The sequence below is a fragment of the Hyla sarda genome, chromosome 6, assembly GCF_029499605.1.
Source record: "Hyla sarda isolate aHylSar1 chromosome 6, aHylSar1.hap1, whole genome shotgun sequence".
NCBI lineage: Eukaryota > Metazoa > Chordata > Amphibia > Anura > Hylidae > Hyla > Hyla sarda.
Window position 1 is genome coordinate 297,125,466 of NC_079194.1, and position 24,289 is coordinate 297,149,754.

Consider the following 24,289-nt stretch of genomic DNA (forward strand, 5'->3'; position numbering starts at 1 on the left):
GGGGACGGAGTATCGTGAGGTCACGACTTCGCCCCTGTGTGATCTCATGCCCCGCCCCCTCAATGCAAGTCTATGGGAGGGGGCATGACGGCTGTCACGCCCCCTCCCATAGACTTGCATTGAGGGGCGTGGCATGACATCACATGGGGGCGGAGTCGTGACGTCCTTTGGATAGGGGATAGACTTGCATTGAGGGGCGGGGCATGACATCACATGGGGGCGGAGTCGTGACCTCCTTTGGATAGGGGATAGACTTGCATTGAGGGGCGGGGCATGACATCACATGGGGGCGGAGTCGTGACCTCCTTTGGATAGGGGATAGACTTGCATTGAGGGGTCGGGGCATGAAATCACATGGGGCGGAGTCGTCACGTCCTTTGGATAGGGGATAGACTTGCATTGAGGGGGCGGGGCATGACATCACATGGGGGCGGAGTCGTGACATCCTTTGGATAGGGGATAGACTTGCATTGAGGGGGCGGGGCATGACATCACATGGGGGCGGAGTCGTGACGTCCTTTGGATAGGGGATAGACTTGTATTGAGGGGGCGGGGCATGACATCACATGGGGGCGGAGTCGTGACATCCTTTGGATAGGGGATAGACTTGCATTGAGGGGGCGGGGCATGACATCACATGGGGGCGGAGTCGTGACGTCCTTTGGATAGGGGATAGACTTGCATTGAGGGTCGGGGCATGACATCACATGGGGGCGGAGTCGTGACGTCCTTTGGATAGGGGATAGACTTGTATTGAGGGGGCTGGGTATGACATCACACGGGGCGGAGTTGTGACGTCCTTTGGATAGGGGATAAGATGTCTTGGGGCCAGAGTACTCCTTTAAGGTTGATTTTGGAGGTGTGGCCAATATAACAAATAAATAAAAATAGAAAAATTGGAAGTTACCGCCATGCCTACTGAATTGTGTAACATCCCAACAGTGGAGCAGAGTAACACGATTTACTACACAATGGGGGAGATTTAGCAAAACCTGTGTAGAGGAAGAGTGGTCCAGTTGCCCATAGCAACCAATCAGATCGCTTCTTTCATTTTTCAAAGGCCTTTTTTAAATAGAAAGGAGCGATCTGATTGGTTGCTATGGGCAACTGGGCCATTCTTCCTGTCTCCTACTGTCTATAGGCCTACGGCTGTGTCAGGTATTACTAGGAATCAGCGGTTGTATATTGATATTGTTGAAAACCGCTGTTTAGGAAACATGGGAACGGTATCATTAGGAGTCAGCTATTATATAGAAAGACGACGACTTTTCTCAGCTTAGTTGATGACAACTCCCATATCTTTGTTTGTAGGTAGGAAGGAAGCCAATTGCCCATAGGCCTTAAAGAGGAAATTGGATGACCCGAAAATTGGGGTCAGAAGATGAGTGTTTGTGGTATGTAGCCACGAAGACCCATAGGTCTGTACAGGAGCCTTCTATTGTCACAAATAGGGTCACCACCTTTCTTGCAATAAACATACCGGCCATGCTAATTTGCATAATTAATAATATATGCGTGACATCACAGGATACACATATGTGGGGAAAATTTTGTCCTATTCTGACCCCTATAACCTTTTTTTATTTCTCCTTATACGGTCCGGTATGAGGATCATTTTTTGAGCCCCGATCTGTAGTTTTTAACAGAACCATTTTGTTTTTAATGTGACTTTTTGATCGCTTTTTTTTAATTAAATCCGGGAGTTGCAGTTAGTTACTAACCACAACTCCCAGCATGCCCTGATACAGCCTGTGGCTCAGTAGCTGCCCCAAATGAAAACTACAGCTCCCAGCATGTTGGACTATATAGCAGTATATAGTATTGGTCAGTGTTACCCAACCAGGGGTGCCTCCAGCTGTTGCAAGTCTACAACTCCCAGCATGTTGGACTATATAGTATTATATAGTATAGGTTAGTGTTACCCAACAGGGGTGCCTCCAGCTGTTACTAACTGCAACTCCCAGCATGTTGGACTATATAGTAGTATATAGTATTGGTCAGTGTTACCCAACCTGGGGTGCCTCCAGCTGTTGCAAAACTACAACTCCCAGCATGTTGGACTATATAGTTGTATATAGTATAGGTCAGTGTTTGCCAACCAGGGGTGTCTCCAGCTGTTGCAAAACTACAACTGGCCGTTGGCTGTCCGGGCATGCTGTTGTATAAAAGAACAAGTCCTTATACAGCTACGATGATGGAAAAAAGTAAACATATACGGGTCTTGGAATGCAACAATGAAAAAGCTAAAAAAAAATTAAATTGGTTCATAGGGGTTTTATGGGCTAATATGGGGAATAATATCAATCGCTGTACGGCGGGGTCACACCCCGCACCCCCTTTGATCAGTCGTCTTTGTTCACTGTGTAGTGGTCCGGTCTGGTTACTGTTGGCCCCGTCGATATCCGTCCATCATACTAGCCTGAAACTCTTCTGATCAGCACCGAGACCCCCAGCACAGAGACTGTTATTTAAAAAAAAACTTTTGACATTTCAAAAGCTTTGATCGGTCGGGGTCTCAGTGCTGATCAGAAGATTGAGAGGTAGTGCGCTTCACTCCCCGGCTTGCATTGATCTTCACCCTTATAGACTTAGGGATCGTTGACACTGCAGAATCTCCAGTTGGAGATTTCGTCTGAACATCCGCTACCGAAATCCCTCTACGCTAGGACCACGCGGACCTATGCTGCCATCTTTGATAACAATGGTGTCTGCACGAAAGAATCAATGTGTGGGTCTCCATGGAGGAGTTTTCCACCCCTGAAATGGCAGAATCTCCAGATCAGAATTCCATGCAGAGATTCCGTAGTGTGAACCTTTACAATGGGGCGGCCGGGCGTAGATTGCTGAGAGCTGGGGAGTGAAGAGCGCTCGTTCTCTTGATCAATGGGGGTCTCAGCGCTGAGAACCTGACTCACCAAATTTTCATACATGTCATAAGTTCATTTAAGTACCTGTCATCAAACCTTATTTTCTAAACTAACTCAGATTATATTCCCTAACTACACCTAACAACCCTCCTGCCATTAAAGGGGTATTCCAGGAAAAAACTTTTATATGTATACATCAACTGGCTTCAGAATGTTAAACAGATTTCTAAATTACTTCTATTAAAAAATCTTAATCCTTCTAATAATTATCAGCTGCTGAAGTTGAGTTGTTCTTTTCTGTCTGGCAACAGTGCTCTCTGGTGACATCTCTGCTTGTCTCGGGAACTGCACAGAGTAGAAGAGGTTTGCTATGGGGATTTGCTTCTACTCTGGACAGTTCCCGGGACGGGTGCCATCAACTCAACTTTAGCAGCTCATAAGTACTGAAAGGATTAAGATTTTTTAATAGAAGTAATTTACAAATCTGTTTAACTTTCTAGAGCTAATTGAGCCAATATATATATATATATATATATATATATATATATATATATAATTTCCCTGGATAACCCCTTTAAAAAAAAATTCCGAGCTTTAAAAAGCTGTGTATTATACCTTTGCTCACATTGTGTGAGCTCCCGGCAGGAGAAAGTGGGCGTTCCCCAGCAGGCGCAACATCACTGAAGCTGCGCCTCACCATGCCCCTCACGCACTTCCTGAGTTTGGTCTCCTGCCAGGCGGGGAGGAGACCAAACTAACTGTTTGACTTGTGCAGGGAACAGAACAGAGCCACCTAGTGGCCCGTTTTTTCAATTACATTAAAAACATATAAAAGATTAGAATTTTAACAGCAAATATATAGTAAAGTGTCTGATAATAACATAAGGAACAATATATTAAAAGTTTAGTTTGGTGACAGGTACTCTTTAAATGACAGGGACGCTAAGGCCTAAATTGGAAAGTTGCTCATATATATATATTGCATTGGAGCAACATAAATGATCACAAAGGTGGATACAGACTTCATGTATGGGCTGTGCCGTCATTAAATGGCTGTAGATTTGCCCAGACCCTTGACCCGGCAATAACTAGAGGGGGCTGGTATAATCAGGGCCGGCTTTGCCTATAGGCAAAATAGGCAGCCGCCTAGAGCACCCATTGGTCCACCCCTTTGACACGCCCCACCATACTACTAGGGTGACACTCTGTAACAAGCCCCCTTCTCATGCTGCTGGCCGAGCGAGTGGTTTGGATGTAGGTTGTCCAACCTTCTTGAGGCAGGCGGGATGCGTACAACCCCGGAAGCGTGCTCCGGTAAATTTCTTCTGATCTGGTGAATGATGGTAAAGATCGTCGGGTTTGCCAATACTGGGGTACAGGTGATAGAGGCTAGATGCTGTGGTGAGCTTGGGGGGGTGTAGGGTGAACAGGCGTGTTGCAGAGTAGTGTTGCAGGGTGTAGCATTAACCCTTGATTGTCGTGACGCCAGGGTGAGGGCTTCCTCTAGCTATGTATATGTCCTACCGCCACCCGTCCCAGGAACGATAGGGAGGAATAAAGGATTGTCCAAAGCAGAAGTAGTAATAAACTGGAAATAACTTTACTGCAGATTTTATGCAGATGATGATAACAAACAGTCTTTTGCAAGAGGATCGGGACTTAGGCTCCTCACAGGTTGGCTGGGACTTTATGGTTAATAAGCTTTGATGTTTGCTGTACGCTGTTCCACTGAATTTAGGGGTATGTTTAAGTTCAGTAGTCACGTAGGATTTGTAAGATTTGAGTCGGATTAACTCACGGTTTAGAATGCGCTGAAGTGGAAGGCTTCAGGCCTAGCTTGTCTTGTATGTATGATCATAGATCTGCTTTCTCTGCGATCCCAAGGGAAAGAGAGCGATTATTGGATACAGCGCCCTTATATACAGAAGGGGCAGGATCAAAGCTTATTGGTCCCCAAACCTGTCAGTCCTAAACCAAGGCATTATGGTAGATAGCATGACCTACCGTATATACTCGAGTATAAGCCGACCCGAATATAAGCCGAGGCCCCTAATTTCACCCCAAAATCCCAGGAAAAGTTATTGACTCGACTATAAGCCTAGGGTGGGAAATACATCCTCCCCCCATGTCATCATCCAGACCCCCTATCATCATCCAGACCCCCGTCATCATCCAGACCCGTCATTTTCCCCCCTGTCATCATCCCCCCCCCTCCCCCATTCATCATCAACGCCTGTCAATCCCCTCAGTGGTGTTCAACCTGTGGACCTCCAGATGTTGCAAAACTACAACTCCCAGCATGCCCGGACAGCCATCGGCTGTCCGGGCATGCTGGGAGTTGTAGTTTTGAAACATCTGGAGGTCCACAGGTTGAAGATCACTGATGAAGGGATTGACAGGCGGAGAGTTCACTCGAGTATAAGCCGAGGGAGGCTTATACTCGAGTATATACGGTATCACATGACCTAAAGGTCCTTGAACCTTAGCATAACACAATTCTCCATAAATCACGTGACCAAAGGTCCTGTACATAAATTACATTATAATATGAGGCAACTAGGGGTTAACACATCAGGGTAACCCATCAGCATGGAGGAACTCTGACTGTGGGGACTTACGACAAAGGTACAGGACCAAGTCCAGTACCGGGACACCACAACGCGTTTCAAGGTACTCATCTACCTCTTTTTCAATAGCAATCTTATCCTTGCACCAGCCCTGGGTACAATATTGGCATCAGGGGTGCGTTCTCGCTTCTTCCAGTTATAAGGGACCTGGTAGTATTGGATCTCATGAGTTATGTAATCTCCTGGCACAAACACATATCTAGTCGACTACAAGGACATGAAAAGCAAGTTCTGCGACGAGATAAAAATCATAGAGAATCGTTTATATTGTGTCGTTTGGAGGAGGAGCGGCAGAAACCACAAGACAACCAGGATTCTGCGATGACTGGAGAAGAGTCGCTGACTATGAGGGGGGCTCCTGAACTCTTGACCCACCTATGACTTCAGGGCACAAGCTATTTCAAGTGTGCGGTGCCAGGTGTATGCTGGGAAACCACAGCGTGAAGTCACTTACATCTCCCGGAGAATTTCTGTCATTCCAGAGTCCAGTACAGGATGGATTGTTTGCCTCCAGGTCCTGAAGACAAAAATGTAAGTAGGAGACAAACTGCGAAGGATCTGAAGGTGAAATCTGGATGAGATCTCCTGGCGTTTCCTTATCGTGTAATTCCTATGACAAAATATAAGGGAATTGTCACATAATTCCATAATATTATTTTAGGAGCTGCAAAAAAAATCCGTAATGGTCACATCGAACATTTCAATTTGAATCTCCGCTGCAGAAATTCTGCAGTGTGCATTGAAAACAATGGGAGGCTGCTCTACCAGGATTTCCAAGGGGAATTTCTATGGCGGAAACATATGCTGCGGAAATCCCGATTCCGGCCTCCACGGAAAATAAATAGACATGCCAGTTCTTTCAGCAGAATCTGCTCGGAAATGTGTTGCCGTCTATAGAGATGACGCATTTCGGAGCAGTGACGGTGCCCGCTATTTGCGGAATGTCTGCCTGTGTTTTCTGGGCGGATCGTTTAGGCAAATATTCCGCCATGTGAACATAGCCTTAAAGGGCTATTCGACTGGAAAAAATAAATATTTTTTTAAAATTAACTGGTGCCAAAAAGATAAACATATTTGTAAATGACTTCTATTAAAAAATCTTAATCCTTCCAGTACTTGTCAGCTGCTGTATGATCCACAGGAAGTTCTTTTCTTTTTGAATTTCCTTTCTGTCTGACCACAGTTCTCTCTGCTGACACCTCTGTCCATTTTAGGAACTGCCCAGAGTAGGAGCAAATCCCCATAGAAAACTTCTCCTGCTCTGGATAGTTCGTGACAGTGGAGTAATCCTTTAAAGGAGTACTGCAGTGTAAGACACTTATCCCCTAAGTGTTCCATAAGTGTCTAATCGCGGGGGTCCGACTGCTGGGACCACCCGCAATCTCTCGTACAGGGACCCGGCATTGCTGAGGCTCTGCACAGCTAATGCGCGTGTCATCGACATCGCTGAGGTCAGCGACATGCCCCCTCCATACAGCCCTATGGGAGAGCTGTCGTAGAGCCAGGGCCCCATACAAGAGATCGTGGGGGTCCTGCGGATAGGGATAAGTGTCTATGGCTGCAGATCTCCTTCAAGATGGTCAAAGGTGAATTCATGCACTTTAAAGGGGTACTCCCGTGGAAAACTTTTTTTTTTTTTTTTTTTTTTAATGAACTGGTGCCAGAAAGTTAAACAGATTTGTAAATTACTTCTATTAAAAAATCTTAATCCTTCCAGTACTTTTTAGGGGCTGTATACTAAAGAGAAATCCAAAAAAGAAATGCATTTCCTCTGATGTCATCATGACCACAGTGCTCTCTGCTGACCTCTGCTGTCCATTTTAGGAACTGTCCAGAGCAGGAGAAAATCACCATAGCAAACATATCCTGCTCTGGACAGTTCCTAAAATGGACAGCAGAGGTCAGCAGAGAGCACTGTGGTCGTGACATCAGAGGAAATGCATTTCTTTTTTGGATTTCTCTTTAGTATACAGCCCCTAAAAAGTACTGGAAGGATTAAGATTTTTTTTTATAGAAGTGATTTACAAATCTGTTTAACTTTCTGGCACCAGTTGATTTAAAAAAAAAAAGTTTTCCACAGGAGTACCCCTTTAAGTCTAGGTTCTCACTACGGAATTTGCAGACGGAGAAAATCCGTTCAAGAGTGCGGCCATGTTCTCACGGGCAAAAATGTGCAGAACGTCTGCCTGGAAAATCCAGGCAGACGTACCGCACATTTGCTTGATTCGGCGGCACTAGGACGGCAATGTATTTTCAAGCGGAATGTGCAGAAATATTGAACCGTTCAATGTTTCCGTGTAAGCCAAAATCGTGATTTCTGCGGCAGAGACATTCAGACCGCTGAATTGCGCGGCGGAAATCCGCGGTGGGTACAAGTCTTCCGCGGACCCGTTCACACTGCGGAATTGATCCGTGCAAAGAAAGAACGCGTTCATTTTTTGCGCGGAAGTCAGCGAGCACTGCATAGCCGTCAATGGCGCAGAATTTCGGCGGCGGCCGCTAGATAGAATCCCCGCTCGCGGAATTCTCCAAGCGTAGATTCCATTCACATTATTCAATGGGAACGGTCATTCAAGAGGAATTTACTCGAGTAAATGCTCTTGATTTCTCCGCTTAGCAATAATTAACCTCTGCTTTGCCATTGACTTCAATGTATTTTACTCGGCACTGTTCACACTGCGTAAACTGCGCTCGCGGAATTCCGTTCCGCTAGAAGGAAGAACATGTTCATTCTTCTTGCGGAATACGCGAGCAGAAGTCCATTGAAGTCAATGGTAAAAATGTTTCCGCTTGAAATCGTTTACGCACAGAATTTTCGTGAAATTCGCGTGGAACCCTGCACGAAAAAATAAATAAATAAAATGGGAAATTCCAACTGGTGGTTGTAGTCCAGCAAAAAAAAAAAGAAAAATAAACAGTTTCCTGCTATATTCTGCACGGAATTCCGCATTATTTTCATGCAATGTTCGTGCAAATTTCACACGAAAAAAAACATAAATTCTGCAGCGGAATTTTTACGCGAGGATTCCTCTCCTATTCCTCAGTGTGAACGCACCCTAAAAACTAGTGTGAACCTAGCCCAGTGTTTTTCCAAACAGTGTGTCTCCAGCTGTTGCAAAACTACAACTCCAAGCACGCCCGGACAGCCGTTGGCTGTCCGGGCGTGCTGGGAGTTGTAGTTTTGCAACAGCTGGAGACACACTGTTTGGAAAAACACTGGACTAGCCTTGAAAGACTTGACATTGAAATTTCAGAAGAAAAATGGCGCTGTGCGATATCTCGACAGGAAGCTAAGTCAAGGCGGAATTGATGCAGAGTCGATTATGCATCAAATTTAGTGATGAGCAGCAGGGGCCATATTCGAATTCGCAATATTTCACAAATACATTGATGATTATTCGTCCTATGTTCGCGAAATTTGCATAGTCGCTATGTTCACTCTTTTTCCTTGCAAAAGTATACATGGAAAATTTCGCATAAAATTTGCAGAAAAATTTGCATGTGAAAAAAAAACAATAAAAAAACTGACCCATGTGATAGACCCCTATTCGCATGGAAAATTTGCATAATAATTTGCATAATAATTTGCATGTGAAAAAAAAACCACGAATATTCGCCATTGCAAATATATAGCACTATATTCTAAATATTTGCGAAATCGCGAAGTGCCGATATTGGCGATAAAAATTTGCATTACGAATATTCGTCAAATTCAGCGCGGATTCCTAGTGTGAACAAGGACTTCAAGTTTTAATACAAATGATGTTATTTCCTCCACAATGACGGGACGGCGGCGGTACTCTACAACGCCAAAGGTATTGAAAGAGCTTTATTCGTCATTCAGTCGTCATTAAAAATCATACAATAAATTACAATCGCACAAAGCATGACAGTACAATATACAGCACAGGTTCCCTAAGCTATACACCGTACCACATGCTACGCTAACACTCCAATCCATCACTCGATATTGAAGAAAATACTTCAAAAAACAACAACACATTACAGTCTGTGATCGGGGAGGGGCGTGGGATCAATAGGGATAGGGGAGGGCGGATCTCAGGGTCAAACTACTGGGCGAACGTATGGGGAGGTAGGGGAAGCACAGGGTACTACTCTACAACGCCAAAGGTATTGAAAGAGCTTTACTCGTCATTCAGTCGTCATTACAAACCGTACAATAAATTACAATCACACAAAGCATGATGGTACAATATACAGCACAGGTTCCCTAAGCTATACACCGTACCACATGCTACACTAACACTCCAATCCATCACTCGATATTTGAGAAAAAACTTCGAAAAACAACAACACATTACAGTCTGTGATCGGGGAGGGGCGTGGGATCAATAGGGGTAGGGGGGAGGGCGGATCACAGGGTCAAACTACTGGGCAAACGTATGGGGAGGTAGGGGAAGCACAGGGTACTATTCTACAACGCCAAAGGTATTGAAAGAGCTTTATTCGTCATTCAGTCGTCATTACAAATCGTACAATAAATTACAATCGCACAAAGCATGATGGTACAATATACAGCACAGGTTCCCTAAGCTATACACCGTACCACATGCTACACTAACACTCCAATCCATCACTCGATATTGAAGAAAAAACTTCGAAAAACAACAACACATTACAGTCTGTGATCGGGGAGGGGCGTGGGATCAATAGGGGTAGGGGGGGAGGGCGGATCACAGGGTCAAACTACTGGGCGAACGTATGGGGAGGTAGGGGAAGCACAGGGTACTACTCTACAATGCCAAAGTGTGATGAATAATACATGGAAGCCATGTGAGCTACACGGATAACACAAGAACCCCCCATGCATGATTCATGCTCTGCTGGTCTACGTTTCCTGTTGCCCCCACCATTTGGCCCAGGTCTGGTGCCCCCTCCCCTGTCCCCAAATAAGATGCCAATTGGTGGCAGGGGGGCACATCCTCAGATAGAGGTCACCAGATGTAAACTTCCTGAGATGGCTACAAAGTGAGGGAGAGGGAGTGAATAGTCACAGAACAAGGGGGGTGGAGAGATGTGCTGTGCAATGGGTGGAGAAGAAGAACCGATCACACAGGCACTGGAGCTTCACCAAAGTGTCACATTCCTGCAGGGAGGCAGATGAGAGGCGCAGACCCCCCTGGCAGTGCAGGGTCGGGGGTCTTCAGGAGCATCTGCTCAGGGAGGGGGGGAGGAAGCTGCAGCTCTGGGTGAGTACTCATCATGGTGCTCATCTGCATCCTTTGTTTTCCCCATTTATAATTCTTCTTTTTTGCAAAAAAAAAAATAAAAACAGTGACGACAACTCATGTAGCAGTGCTGAGTTTGTCAGGTGCAGCAAGAGCAAGGTAGCAGAGCGGAGTCTGGACCGGAGAATGTAAGTACAGTAGGGATAGGTTTAGGCGCAGCACATAGAAAGTTGTCATTGGGCACAATTTGTTTTTTTACATGGGACTGCAGCGGAGGATGATATTACGAAGCACAAACTAGTGTCCAGCCGTCGTACATAGATGTCGGTGAGCTGGCGCTACTTGACTTGGTGATATTGGACCTCCAGCTGTTGCAAAACTTCAGCTGTCTGGGCATGCTGGGGGTTGTAGTATTGATAAATCTGGTTGGCGGTGACCTGTTAAACCGGTGGTCTCTACATTGTGCACCTCCAGCTGTCAGGGCATGCTGGGAGTTGTAGTCTTTTTTAAACTTCCGATTGACGGTGACTTGCTAAACCAATAGTCTCCAAATTGTGCATCTTCAACTGTTGCAAAACTACAATTCCCAGCATGCCGGTGGCCGTCCGGGCATGCTGGCAGTTGTAGTTTTGCAATAACTTGTTGGCGGTGACTTGCTAAAACAGTGGTCTCAAAATTGTGCACCTCCAGCTGTCAGGGCATGCTGGGAGTTGTAGTTTTGCAACATCTGATGGGTGGTTACTAGCTAAAGCAGTGGTCTCCAAATTGTGCACCTCCAGCTGTTGCAAAACTACATTTACCAGCATGCCCAGGGATCTCCAAATTTATTAAGCTGTCCGGGCATGCTGGGGGTTGTAGTTTTTTAACATCCGATTGGTGGTGACTTGCTATATCAATAGTCTCCAAATTCCGCACCTCCAGCTGTCAGGCCATGCTGGGAGTTATAGTTTTGCAACATCTGATGGGTTGTAACTTGCTAAACCAGTGGTCTACAATTGGTGCACCTCCAGCTGTTGCAAAACTACATCTACCAGCATGACCAGGGATCTCCAAATTTATTAAGCTTTCCGGGCATGCTGGGAGTTGTAGTTTTGCAACATCTGATTGGTGGTTACTTGCTAAACCAGTGGTCTCTAAATTATGCACCTCCAGCTGTCAGGGCATGCTGGGAGTTGTAGTTTTGCCACTTTCGATTGCTGGTGACCGCATAATTTAGTGATCTCCAAATAATGCACCTCTAGCTGTTGCAAAACTACAGGTCCCAGCATGCCCACGGTTGTCTGGGCATGTTGGGAGTTGCAGTTTTGCAGCATCTGATTGATGGTGAGTAGTGGTTTCCAAATTGTGGTTTCTAGCTGTTGCAAAACTACAACTCCCAGCATGCCTGGACAGCCGTTGGCTGTCCAGGCATGCTGGGAGTTGTAGTTTTGCAACTTCTGATTATTGGTGATAACCTCTAGCTTTCAAGAGTTGTAGTTTTGCCACATTTGATTGGTGGGGACCTGCTATAAACCAGTGGTCTCCAAATTGTGCACCTCCAGCTGTTCAGGCATCCTGGGTGTTGTAGTTGTGCAATATTTTAATGGTGGTGACCTGCTAATTTAGTGATCTCCAAATTGTGCACCTCTAGCTGCTGCAAAACTACAATTCTCAGCATGCCAATGGCTGTCTGGCATGCTGGGAGTTGTAACTCTGCAACATCTGATTGGTGGTGACCTGCTTAAAGGGGTACTCCAGTGAAAAAAACTTTTTTAAATCAACTGGTGCCAGAAAGTTATAACATATTTGTAAATTACTTCTATTAAAAAATCTTTACCCTTCCAGTACTTTTTAGCAGCTGTATGCTACAGAGGACATTCTTTTCTTTTTGAATTTCTTTTTTGTCTTGTCCACAGTGCTCTCTGCTGACACCTGATGCCCGTATCAGGAACTGTCCAGAGCAGGAGAAAATCCCCATAGCAAACCCTATGCTGCTCTGGACAGTTCCTGACACGGACAGAGGTGTCAGCAGAGAGCACTGTGGTCAAGACAAAAAAGAAATTCAAAAAGAAAAGAATTTCCTCTGTAGCATACAGCTGCTTAAAAGTACTGGAAGGGTAAAGATTTTTTAATAGAAGTAATTTACAAATCTGTTTAACTTTCTGTCACCAGTTGATTTAAAAAAATAAATGTTTTCCACCGGAGTAGCGCTTTAAACCAGTGGTTTCCAAATTGTACACCTCCAGCTGTTGCAAAACTACAACTCCCAGCAGGCAGCGAATGCTGGGAGATGTAGTTTACAAAAGCTTGAGAGCCATAGGTTGGAGACCCGTATACTAATCGATACGATCAGGGCAATACCCAATTTATATAGCTTTTTAGGTTCTTTTTCTTTTCACAAGAAAAGCCTTTTTTCCCCCTTTTTTTGTTACCATTGCGTGAGGGCTTATTTCTTATGGGACCAGCTGTACATTTTCGGTACCTTTTTTTTGCCATGCATACTACTTTTTTGATTATTTTAATTCCACTTTATGGACCAAAATGAGTGATTCTTGCGCTTTTTAATTGTTTATTTATTTATTTTTATTATTTATTTACTTATTTATTTTTTATTACATTTTTATTGTTTTATAGTACAAGTTGTTAAAAATGTGGCAATACCTATTATGAAAAGTTTTTTATTTTTATTTTTTTTATTTTGTGATAATGTATTTATTTATTTATGTATATATATATATATATATATATATATATATATATTTATTATACTGTACTGCAGCATAGTTTAATGGTTTCAGTATGCACCGACAGTTCGCCTGTAGGATCCAGCTTATGGCCGGACCTCACAGGCTTCCGTACTCGGCAGACAGGAGGCCATCAGCTGGCTTCCTGTTGCCATGGCAACCATCGGGACACAGCGATCGCAGTACTAGCCACGACATCTATAGGGTGAGTACTGCCAAGACCGGCACAATTTTGATTTCGGCATTTGTAGCGGGATCCCGGCCGATCGCCGATCTTCTGCGCCAGTTCCCAGATCGCAATGAGAATGCATGAAGGGACTTTGGGAGAGATCTATCAAGAGGTGCAGTTGCCCATGGCAACCAATCAGATGACTTCTTTCAGTTTTTCAGAGGCCTTTCTAAAAATGAAAGAAGCTATCTGATTGGTTGCTATGGGCAATTGCACCGCTCTTCCCCAACACAGGTTTTTAATAATCTCCCCCCCCCCTTTGACTTTGTGCTTTAAAGGAAATCTGTATATCAGCACTAAAGCTTTCACACCGGCTTGTAGTGCGGATGATGCTGATCAAAACGATACTCACGGCGTCCAGATTCACCCAGCCGTTCCGACGCAATTTGCCTTTTTCATTTTATGCAAATGAGGGCCTTGGGGCATGGGCGGAGCTCCGATCCAAGCTAGGGGCACGGTGACGTCATCTTGACGCTCCGCCCGGCTCATTAATATTCATAACCTTCCTCCCTGCTCTTGCACCCCATGTTAGTGTACGGCGCATGCGCCGTACACTAACACGGGGGGGCAAGAGCAGGGAGGGATACGGCGCATGCGCCGTACACTAACGCGCAGGGAGAGGGTTATGAATATTGATGAGCCGGCCCGGTGAAGATGACGTCATTGTGCCCCTAGCTCAGTTCAGAGCTCCGCCCATGCCCCAAGGCCCTCATTTGCATAAAAAGAAAAAGGTGAATTATGGCGGAACGGCTGGGTGAATTTGGACGCCGTGATTATCGTTTTGATCAGCATCGCCTGCACTACAAGCCTGTGTGAAAGCTTGAATGCGGGTGATACTGCTGACAGATTTCCTTTAAATTGTGCGCCAAATAATCGCCACTTCCGCTACATTCAAGCATTGGGCAGACGTGGGATTTGTGCTCTGAAATTTGAGCGTGGAAATTTTCCTTGTCCCTTTGTTAATGGGACGGCGCAATTGCCACAGACAAAAGCACTAATTCCGGAGTAGAATGATCGTGGATCCATGGAGGAATTTCCTCTTAAGAGCCCATTCACACGGCAGAACATACGCCCCTCGCGGGAATTCTGTGTGCAGCAGACTCTGACAAATTACTAGGAGCGATCAGAAATTCTCTGTCAATGGGAGGCTGCTGCACTGGAATTTTCCATCGGAATTTCTCTGCTCGGTCTGAATGGGCCCTCAGGGCCCATTAAATTCTTTTGCGGATCCATAATCTTCCTGTTGTGGCAGTAATAATCCAGAATCGGCACTCATGTCTGTGGCAATTGACAAATGAGACTTCTCTGGCAAATTTCCTTGTCAGAATTTCCGTCGGGGGAACACATTACTGCAAAACCCGGTGGAATCCGGGAATGGGGCCTTACAGCGCCGGTCACATCCCTTACCTAGTGCTAATTACTGTCGTAGTATACATACGTAGCGTGTGTATCCTCCTATGTACCACCACCACTATAGCAATGGCATCACTGGTAATCTTAGAGCAAAACCTGTTCTTTGGGAGTATAGAAGGTCTTCCTTTCTTCAGAGAGTCTAGACAGCATATATGTATATGCTGTCTAGACTCTCTAAAGAAAGGGAGACTATATATATGTATAAAATCGTAAATTATTGACCTGAAAATGGCAGAAAAAACTGCATGTACTTACTGATGGTTTCCAGTGCGTGTACTTTCACATGTTTTGGCCGCTCGTGCTTGTTTGTGAAAAAAAGAATGCATGTGTAGCCTGGCTGGTATGTATTTTATAGGTATTACAGGTGTTTACTGTCTAAAAAAAAAAGGACTTTATGGATGAGTCATTTCATACGGGAACTTCAGAAAGAGGAACCGCAGGGACTGTGTAAACAATGATTAGCCACATTATAGAAGATTATAACCTGCGGATTACTCTGGTGTGTAGAAGTCAATAAGACACACTATATCAGTGTGCCTCCAGCTGTTGCAAAACTACAACTCCCAGAATGCCCGGACAGCCAACGGCTGTCCGGGCATGCTGGAAGTTGTAGTTTTGCAACAGCTTGAGGGTCAAAGTTTGGAAACCACTGATTTATATGGTCGGAAAATGGTCAAATCTGATCAAATGGGCATGCTAGAAAATGTGGGAGTTGTAGTTTTTGCAACAGCTGGAGGCACACTATTTGAAAAACACTGAACTATATAGCAACATTCAAGAGCCCCAACATCCATTGTGGATTTTCACCAAGGGTATGTTCACACAGAATTGAAATGATGCAGAATTTCCCAAATAAAGGGGTATTCCAGCCCTTAAAATGTATCCCCTATCCACAGTATCTGATCATGGGAGTTCTGATCTGCAGAATCGGGCCCCTACACTGGGTTGCCCTATAACATTTTTGCTGAGTTGGTATGGACTCCGTGCATTGTTTTTGGGAGATACCAGGGCATTATAGGACTCCTGGGACCCACCAGACTCCTTCCACCCCAATCCGACCCAACCCCCAAGTTTTTAGGGACTGGAATACCCATTTAACTTCAATAGGGTGATCTAAATTTTGATCAGATCTCCAACAGTTTGGCAGCATTTCAGTCCTGTGTGAACGGTCACGTTGTGTAGATTGTGTTGCAGATTGGCAGTAAATATGTGTAGACCTATTGTTATTGAGGCTAATGCTACAATATGGTCACTGTGTCCGGCAGTGCTATGAGACACTGTGGCTGTCACCGCTATAGTGGCCTACTGTGGACATTGTTATGGAACCCTGTGGTGGACTGTTATGGGGACTAGTGGTGGGCATTGTAATGGGGACTAATGGCGGGCCTTGTAATGAGGACTATTGGCCCTGTAATGGGGACTATTGGCGGGCCCTGTAATGGGGACTTTTGGCAGGCCCTGTAATGGGGACTATTGGCGGGCCCTGTAATGGGGACTATTGGTGGGCCCTGTAATGGGGACTATTGGCAGGCCCTGTAATGGGGACTATTGGTGGGCCCTGTAATGGGGACTATTGGTGGGCCCTGTAATGGGGACTATTGGCGGGCCCTGTAATGAAGACTATTGGCGGGCCCTGTAATGAGGACTATTGGCGAGCCTTGTAATGGGGACTATTGGCGGGCCTTGTAATGGGGACTATTGGCGGGCCCTGTTATGGGGACTCATGGTGGGCCCTTTAATGGGGACTATTGGAGGGCCCAGTAATGGGGACTAGTGGCTGGCCCTGTTATGGGGACTAACGGCAGGCCCTGTAATGAGGACTATTGTCAGGCCCTGTAATGAAGACTATTGGCGGGCCCTGTAATGAGGACTATTGGCGGGCCCTGTAATGGGGACTAGTGGCGGGCTCTGTTATGGGGACTAATGGTGGGCCATGGTATGGGGACTCTTTGGGGGCCTTGTAATGGGGACTATTGAAAGCCTCTGTAATGAGGATTAGCGGTGGGCCCTGTAATGGGGACTATAGGTGGGCCCTGTAATGGGGACTATAGGTGGGCCCTGTAATGGGGACTATAGGTGGGCCTTGTAATGGGGACTAATATCGGCCCCTATAATAGGGGATTAGTTGCTGGCCATGTAATGGGGACTTATGGGGGCACTGTTATGTGGCACTTTGACTGCCAGTGTTATAGATGTGCTTTGGTGGTGTTATGTTTCCTTTTGGCTGGCGGTGTTATGGTGGCATCATGGCTGGCACTGCTGACAGAGATGGCGTTTTGAGGGTTAATTGGGCAGTATGTGTTTAGTCTTGTGCTCGCTGTAGGATTATGTATAAACTCCTGACGAACCCTATAAATTGCCCTATATTGTTTTCACGCTGTAGGGAGATGGGTTTTATGTTGCCTTTGGGGGTTTGTTCTGCTTAGAGAAGTTTTTTTTTTTTTTTTTAAACAGGGTGCCTCCAGCTGTTGCAAAACTACAACTCCCAGCATGCCCGGACAGCCAACAGCTGTCCGGGCATGCTGGAAGTTGTAGTTTTGCAACAGCTTGAGGGTCAAAGTTTGGAAACCACTGATCTATATGGTCGGGAAATGGTAAAATCAATCCCCTAATGCAAAATATATGACTACGTGCCCTCTATGATACCATCACCTTCCTACATAGCTCAACTGTAATTGGACGGGAAACTACCCAGGTACTGAAGGGGTTAAGTAGTAGCGCAGGCACTTGGTATAGAAAGCTCCATCTGTCTACACATGACCCTGAAGTCACACTCACATGTAGAATTTTGGACATATCTATCATGCGGGTTGGGGGCGCTGTCTGGGTGTGTGATGTAATATGGAAAAAGTAGATCTATAATTATGCCAATGTAGCCTTTCAGGATTACAGGAAAGCTGGGTGACACTGAACGGTCTATAAAAGCAGCTATATACTATCTATCTATCTTATCTCTCTCTATCTCATATCTATCTATCTCATATCTATCTATCATCTATCTATATATATCTCATATCTATCTCATATCTATCTCTCTATCTCATATTTATCTCTCTATCTCATATCTATCTATCTCATATCTATCTCATATCTATCTCATATCTATCTCATATCTATCTATCTATCTCATATCTATCTATCTCATATCTATCTCATATCTATCTCATATCTATCTCTCTATCTCATATGTATCTCTCTATCTCATATCTATCTATCTATCTATCTATCTCATATCTATCTATCTATCTCATATCTATCTCTCTATCTATCTATCTATCTCATATGTATCTCTCTATCTCATATCTATCTATCTATCTATCTCATATCTATCTCATATGTATCTATCTATCTCATATCTATCTATCTCATATCTATCTATTTATCTCATCTCTATCTCATATCTATCTATCTCATATCTATCTCATATCTATCTATCTATCTCATATCTATTTATCTATCTATCTATCTATCTCTCATATCTATCTATCTATCTCATATCTATCTATCTCATATCTATCTCATATCTATCTCATATCTATCTATCTATCTATCTCTCATATCTATCTATCTATCTCATATCTATCTATCTCATATCTATCTATCTCATATCTATCTATCTATCTATCTATCTATCTCTCATATCTATCTATCTATCTATCTCATATCTCATATCTGCTGCGGATTTCTACTAATTTATCTACATATGGACCATTGACCGGGGTTCGGTTCTGCGTGCACCATGCTACCTGTTTTTTTTGGGGTGCTGCTTCCCTTGGATTGCTATCTATCTATCTCATATCTATCTATCTATCTAATATCTATATATCTCATATCTATCTATCTATCTCATATCTATCTATCTCATATCCATCTATCTCATATCTATCTATCTATCTATCTATCTCTCTATCTATCTCATATCTATCTAACATCTATCTCATATCTATCTATCTATCATATATCTATCTATCTATCTATCTATCTCATATCTATATATCATATATCTATCTATCTATCTCATATCTATATATCTATCTATCTCTCTCATATCTATCTATCTCATATCTATCTCATATCTATCTATCTATTTATCTCATATCTATCTCATATCTATCTAGAGAGAAGATCTATTGAGGGCTGAGAGAAGAGAGAGAAGGGAGAGAACACCTCAGTACGGGGGCTCCAATATGGCCTCTTTACCAGACAGATATTCTATTCAGGAGCCTGGGAAAGCTGTCTCACAGTACTCCCCCAGCTTCCCCAGCCCGGTAGACAAGCACATGGTTAGGAGATGGGGCCATTGGTTCGGCAGTACAGTAGTTGGCAGGCGGCTTGTTGCTGCCTCGCTCGGTGTATTTCTCAGTAATATGTAGGTCAGTATTACAGAGGTCGTCTGGCGTCCATTATGGTATTACTGTGGAAGAGAGCGAGGATCGGAGAACTTTAGGGTCACCCAACTCTGACCCTGGTCATCAGATTTTGTCCGTCCCCTCCCCCTACGATGCAGGATCCTAAATAGAATCTCAGACTTATGGGTTAATATCAGAGTAAAGTTCACAGAGCGGACTGTCTGATGACACGAGAGCGGAGACGGTCGGCACGTGGACAATGATTTTATCATGAGAGTCGGGGACGATGACCACGTGAGACTTTAGAGAAAGAGCTCAGCGGCCTCCATCATTCTTACAACCAGGACCCTACCTAGAGATGGCTACTCCAAAGTTATCAGGGTGGAGGGTTGGATTATGGGCCCCATAGCAACTGTATAGGGAGGGAGTTTATGGTATTGTGGTGGCCCAGTATAGGAGTTGTTACCCCGTACCCTTACTGTCCTGTCAGGCAGCCTCCTGCAGTGTCCCCCGGGCCCCCCTGCATCTGTTTGTTTTAATTGTATATTATTCCTATGTTATATATATGCAAGAGTGTTGTATCTTTAAGACTGTTTACCATGTGATTTGTCATGTGATTGTTACCCAGGAGGTATCAGTAATCAGGTGACCTAGGAATGACCAATGGGATCCCACCAGAGTCTCCCCCATATAAACCCTGGGAGAATTCTCTTCTCTCTTAGTCTTTGCTGAGGTCCAGTCAAGCCGAGCCTAAGTGTCCGGAGTCATAGGAGGCCTCAAGTCCAGTCCGCAGCCACAAGCTACAAACCTGCCAGTAACTACAGTCACTGCATTGTCAGTCACAAGTCAGTCAAGTCAAAGTCATCTGTCTAGTCAACGTGGCCTGTAACTGTTCCGAACGCTGGTGACGTCATAGCGCCCCTGTGACATCACGTCACACCCCCTCAATGCAAGTCTATGGGAGGGGGCGTGACAGCTGTCACGCCCCCTCCCATAGACTTGCATTGAGGGGGCGTGGCTTGACGTCATAAGGGAGCGAGGCTGTGACATCACAAGCTCCCGGTACCGACTCCAGCGTTGGAAACAGTTTGTTTCTAACGCTGAGCAGCGGAGTACCCCTTTAAGGTCTCTGAAGTAACTGCTCTCCTCCATTGGGCCTGGCTGATCTGTATAGACTTTTCCACCTGTCTAACCTCAGTAAAGCTAAAGTTGTCCTTAACTTGGCGTCGGAGTCCTTATTGCCCCTGTGCCTAGCCCAGGATCCAGCGGTATATCTTTGGGTGGTATTGAGGATGAACCACGCCCTGGCGTCACGAATACAAGGGGTTATTGCCATCTTCCCTTTGCATCACACCCTCTACCACAGTATTTACCCCTTGTACATGCAGACAGGGTTTCCCCTAAATGATAAAAGTCTCAGTATCTAGGTGGTGGAAACCTGCCATGGTCCTCCGAGGCCTCCCCCCAGATGGCAGTGACCTTGTATGTTCCAAAAGGCTTCTCTAAGTTGGTCATATTCCATTTTTGGTCCAGGATTAGAACAACCCCCGTGTCTGGAAATGTGTGTGGCCAGACTAAGGATTACCTTGAATTGCGTATTGATCTAGACTATGACCCCCAATTGTTTCTGGGCACCGTATTGTATGCAGAAGAAGAGAAGATAAAGGAACTGAATGGTGCCCCATGGTGGACAGAGCCAACCCAAATAAAACCGCAGGCCATCTCTTTAGAATATAATGGCTCAGTATCTAAACAATCCCATTTATCTGGCGAACACATCGGGTACGCCTTCACTGATGTAGCAGAGCTGAGTTTGTCATTTACTACCTTTGGGGCGGAATCTTTATCAGTAATGTCTGTCTTGTGTAACGTCTTAAGGTAGATCAATGGCGATGACTTATGTACCAAAGGGGCAGACAATGGGCCCCATAGAAAGATAAAGGGCCCATTATATGCTGGTTTTTATGTCTTTGCTGCTGCAGCACTTCCCTCCCCAGAGAATCTAAATTGTGAGCAAACAAGAAATAGGACCAAGAGAGAGGACAAGATCAGGTCCCTCTGACCTGGATGGTAATCATAATAAGGGCGACACGTTGATCTTTTCTATGGTTCCCCGTTTTTCTATGTGCACCACTGATCACTGATCACCAACCTCAAGCTGTACAAAGACCCTTATCGGCCTTAAAGGGGTTATCCAGGAAAAAACTTTTATATATATATATATATATATATATATATATATATATATATATTGGAGGGGCAAGCTGTGCATAACTAGCTTGCCCCCTGACTGGTGAGCAGTTAAGGGGTTAAGAAATATACAGGCAATGTTTTTTAGCCCCCTCCCCCGCCTGTAAAAACTTGTTGCTAACTATAGTGGTATGTCCCATGGGTGGGGGGGAAGGAGTGCACCAATCAGGGGTCTAATAGTTTCCCGGGCTTTCAGGGGCCCTCCCCTGGGTATTTATAGCTGTGGTGCCTCCCTTCCCCCCTCAATCTGCCCAGGACCCGGAGTTTTGCCCTCCCTCCCTCCCTTTTTGTATCTCTGTTTATTGTAAGTCACAGCTTGGCGGTAAGAAGACGGTGAAAGCGGGGTCAACCCGGGGTAGACCTCCACACAGGACAGTGCGGCAGCACCTCTCGGGTTGGCAAGAAGCCAATCGGTGTCTTTGTTACAGTTAAATTGTTATTTATATAAGTAATTTTATAAATAAAGCTTTGGCCGATCCCCACCCACGGAAAAGTTGAATTGTTGTTGTGTCAGTTATTATTTAATTAATTATTGTAGTAAGGGGGAGGGGTAGTTATAGCCTGCTAGGAGCTAATTGGGTCTCAACAGTCATATATATATATATATATATATATATATATATATATAAATCTCAACTGGCTCCAGAAAGTTAAACAGATTTGTAAATTACTTCTATTAAAAAATCTTAATCCTTTCAGTACTTATGAGCTGCTGAAGTTGAGTTGTTCTTTTCTGTCTAAGTGCTCTCTGATGACACCTGTCTCGGGAACCGCCCAGTTTAGAAGCAAATCTCCATAGCAAACCTCTTCTACTCTGTGCAGTTCCCCAGACAAGCAGAGATGTTAGCAGAGAGCACTGTTGCCAGACAGAAAAAAACAACTCAACTTCAGCAGCTGATAATTATTGAAAGGATTAAGAATTTTTAATAGAAGTAATTTACAAATCTGTTTAACTTTCTGGAGCAAGTTGATATAAAAAAAAGTTTTTTCCTGGAATACCCCTTTAAAGGTACTAAGGTGAAAAAAAAAATTTTTTTTTAAATCAACTGGTGCCAGAAAGTTAAACAGATTTGTAAATGACTTCTTTTAAGAAAAATATTTACCCTTCCATTACTTATTAGCAGCTGTATGCTACAGAGGAAATTCTTTTCTTTTTGAATTTCTTTCCAGTCTGACCACAGTGCTCTCTGCTGACACCTCTGTCCGTGTCAGGAACTGTCCAGAGCAGGAGAAAATCCCCATAGCAAACTTATGCTGCTCTAGACAGTTCCTGACACTGACAGAGGTGTCAGCAGAGAGCACTGTGGACAAGACAAAATAGAAATTCAAAAAGAAAAGAATTTCCTCTGTAGCATACAGCTGCTATTAGGTACTGGAAGAGTAAAGCTTTTTTAATAGAAGTTAATTTGCAAATCTGTTTAACTTTCTGGCACCAGTTCATTTAAAGAAAAAAAAAAGGTTTTCCACCGGAGTACCCCTTTAAGTGCTATCCCTTTTCTTGTCTTTGCTATGTGGTAGTGGGGTGTGGGGCAGGGCAGATGTTGTTACCCTAGGGGCAGATGGCATTAACCCCTTGTATTCGTGACGCCATGGCATGGTTTAGCCTATAACCACCCGAAGGTATACCGCTGGATCCTGGGCTAGGCACGGGGCAATAATGACTCCGACACCAAGTTACAGCCAACGGTATCTTTACTGAGGGTAGACAGATGGTAAAGTCTATACAGTTCAGCCAGGGCCCACGGAGGTGACCAGTGACACAGAGACCTTAAGGGCTTGCTTAGACTTGTAGTAGTACTGGGCAACTGAATGCAGACCACGCTGACTTGACAGATGACAGGGACTGACTTGACTCATAAAGCTGTGACTTTATCTTACTTGACTTGATGGCGGCTGCAGGACTGGACTTTGAGGTCTCCAACACTCTGGATACACACACTAGACGAGTGCACTGGACTTCAGCCGAAGAGAGAGAGAGAAGCTCCACCCAGGGCTTATATGGGGGAGACTAGCAGGGAGGCCATAGGTCACCCCGGAGATCACCTGGTCACTGGTACCTCCTGGGTAACAATCACATGACATATCACATGGTATAACTCTTAAAGCAACATTACATTGTATAACACTTTACATGGTAAAACATATTTACAATGGGGGAAACAAGTGCAGGGGGCCTTGGGGACACTGAAGGAGGCTGCCTGACAGGACAGCAGGAGCACGGGGTAACACCTGTCATACTGGGCCACCACAGCTATATCTTGGCTTTTTAAGTGGTATCATGTTTTGTTTGGAGTTTTGTTGGTTCCACTGGATTTATCATAGGGTCATTTTTAGGTTTGCAATGAAGACCATGTCAAAGAAAAATGCTAAGGACATAATGAGAGGCATAAGGCAGTAGACGCGCACAGCTATTATACGATAATACGTTATATATTCAGCTGGTGCCTCCATGTGATCGCTTCATATTTAACCCCTGACCTTACAACATCCTCATTCTATTGTTATAACCCCGGGAGGGTTTATAGATTACACGGTTAATCATTGACTGATATAAAAGCTAATCGATAACTCCAAATTCTTCAATAGTGTCCAATGATGACAATCTACGAGAGTTTATAGGTGTTTCTCTGGACTATACGTTA

The 24,289-nt window shown here is 44.6% G+C and overlaps 1 protein-coding gene across 7 annotated transcripts in view; it reads left to right on the forward strand.

Moving 5' to 3' along the window:
* The first annotated feature begins 788 nt into the window (after nucleotides 1–788).
* PRR5L (proline rich 5 like) overlaps nucleotides 789–24,289 on the forward strand; it is a 66,009-nt gene continuing 42,508 nt past the window's right edge. For 2 of the 7 annotated variants that reach the window (XM_056527890.1, XM_056527900.1), the window contains exon 1: nucleotides 789–859. In XM_056527890.1, coding sequence (XP_056383865.1) covers nucleotides 818–859 — 42 coding nt within the window. In that variant the 5' untranslated portion in view covers nucleotides 789–817. Of the gene's footprint in view, nucleotides 860–1,095; nucleotides 1,159–1,311; nucleotides 1,419–5,585; nucleotides 6,026–10,487; nucleotides 10,705–24,289 lie in introns of those variants that run through there. The other 5 variants (XM_056527894.1, XM_056527893.1, XM_056527895.1 and 2 more) reach the window with 5 other exon arrangements.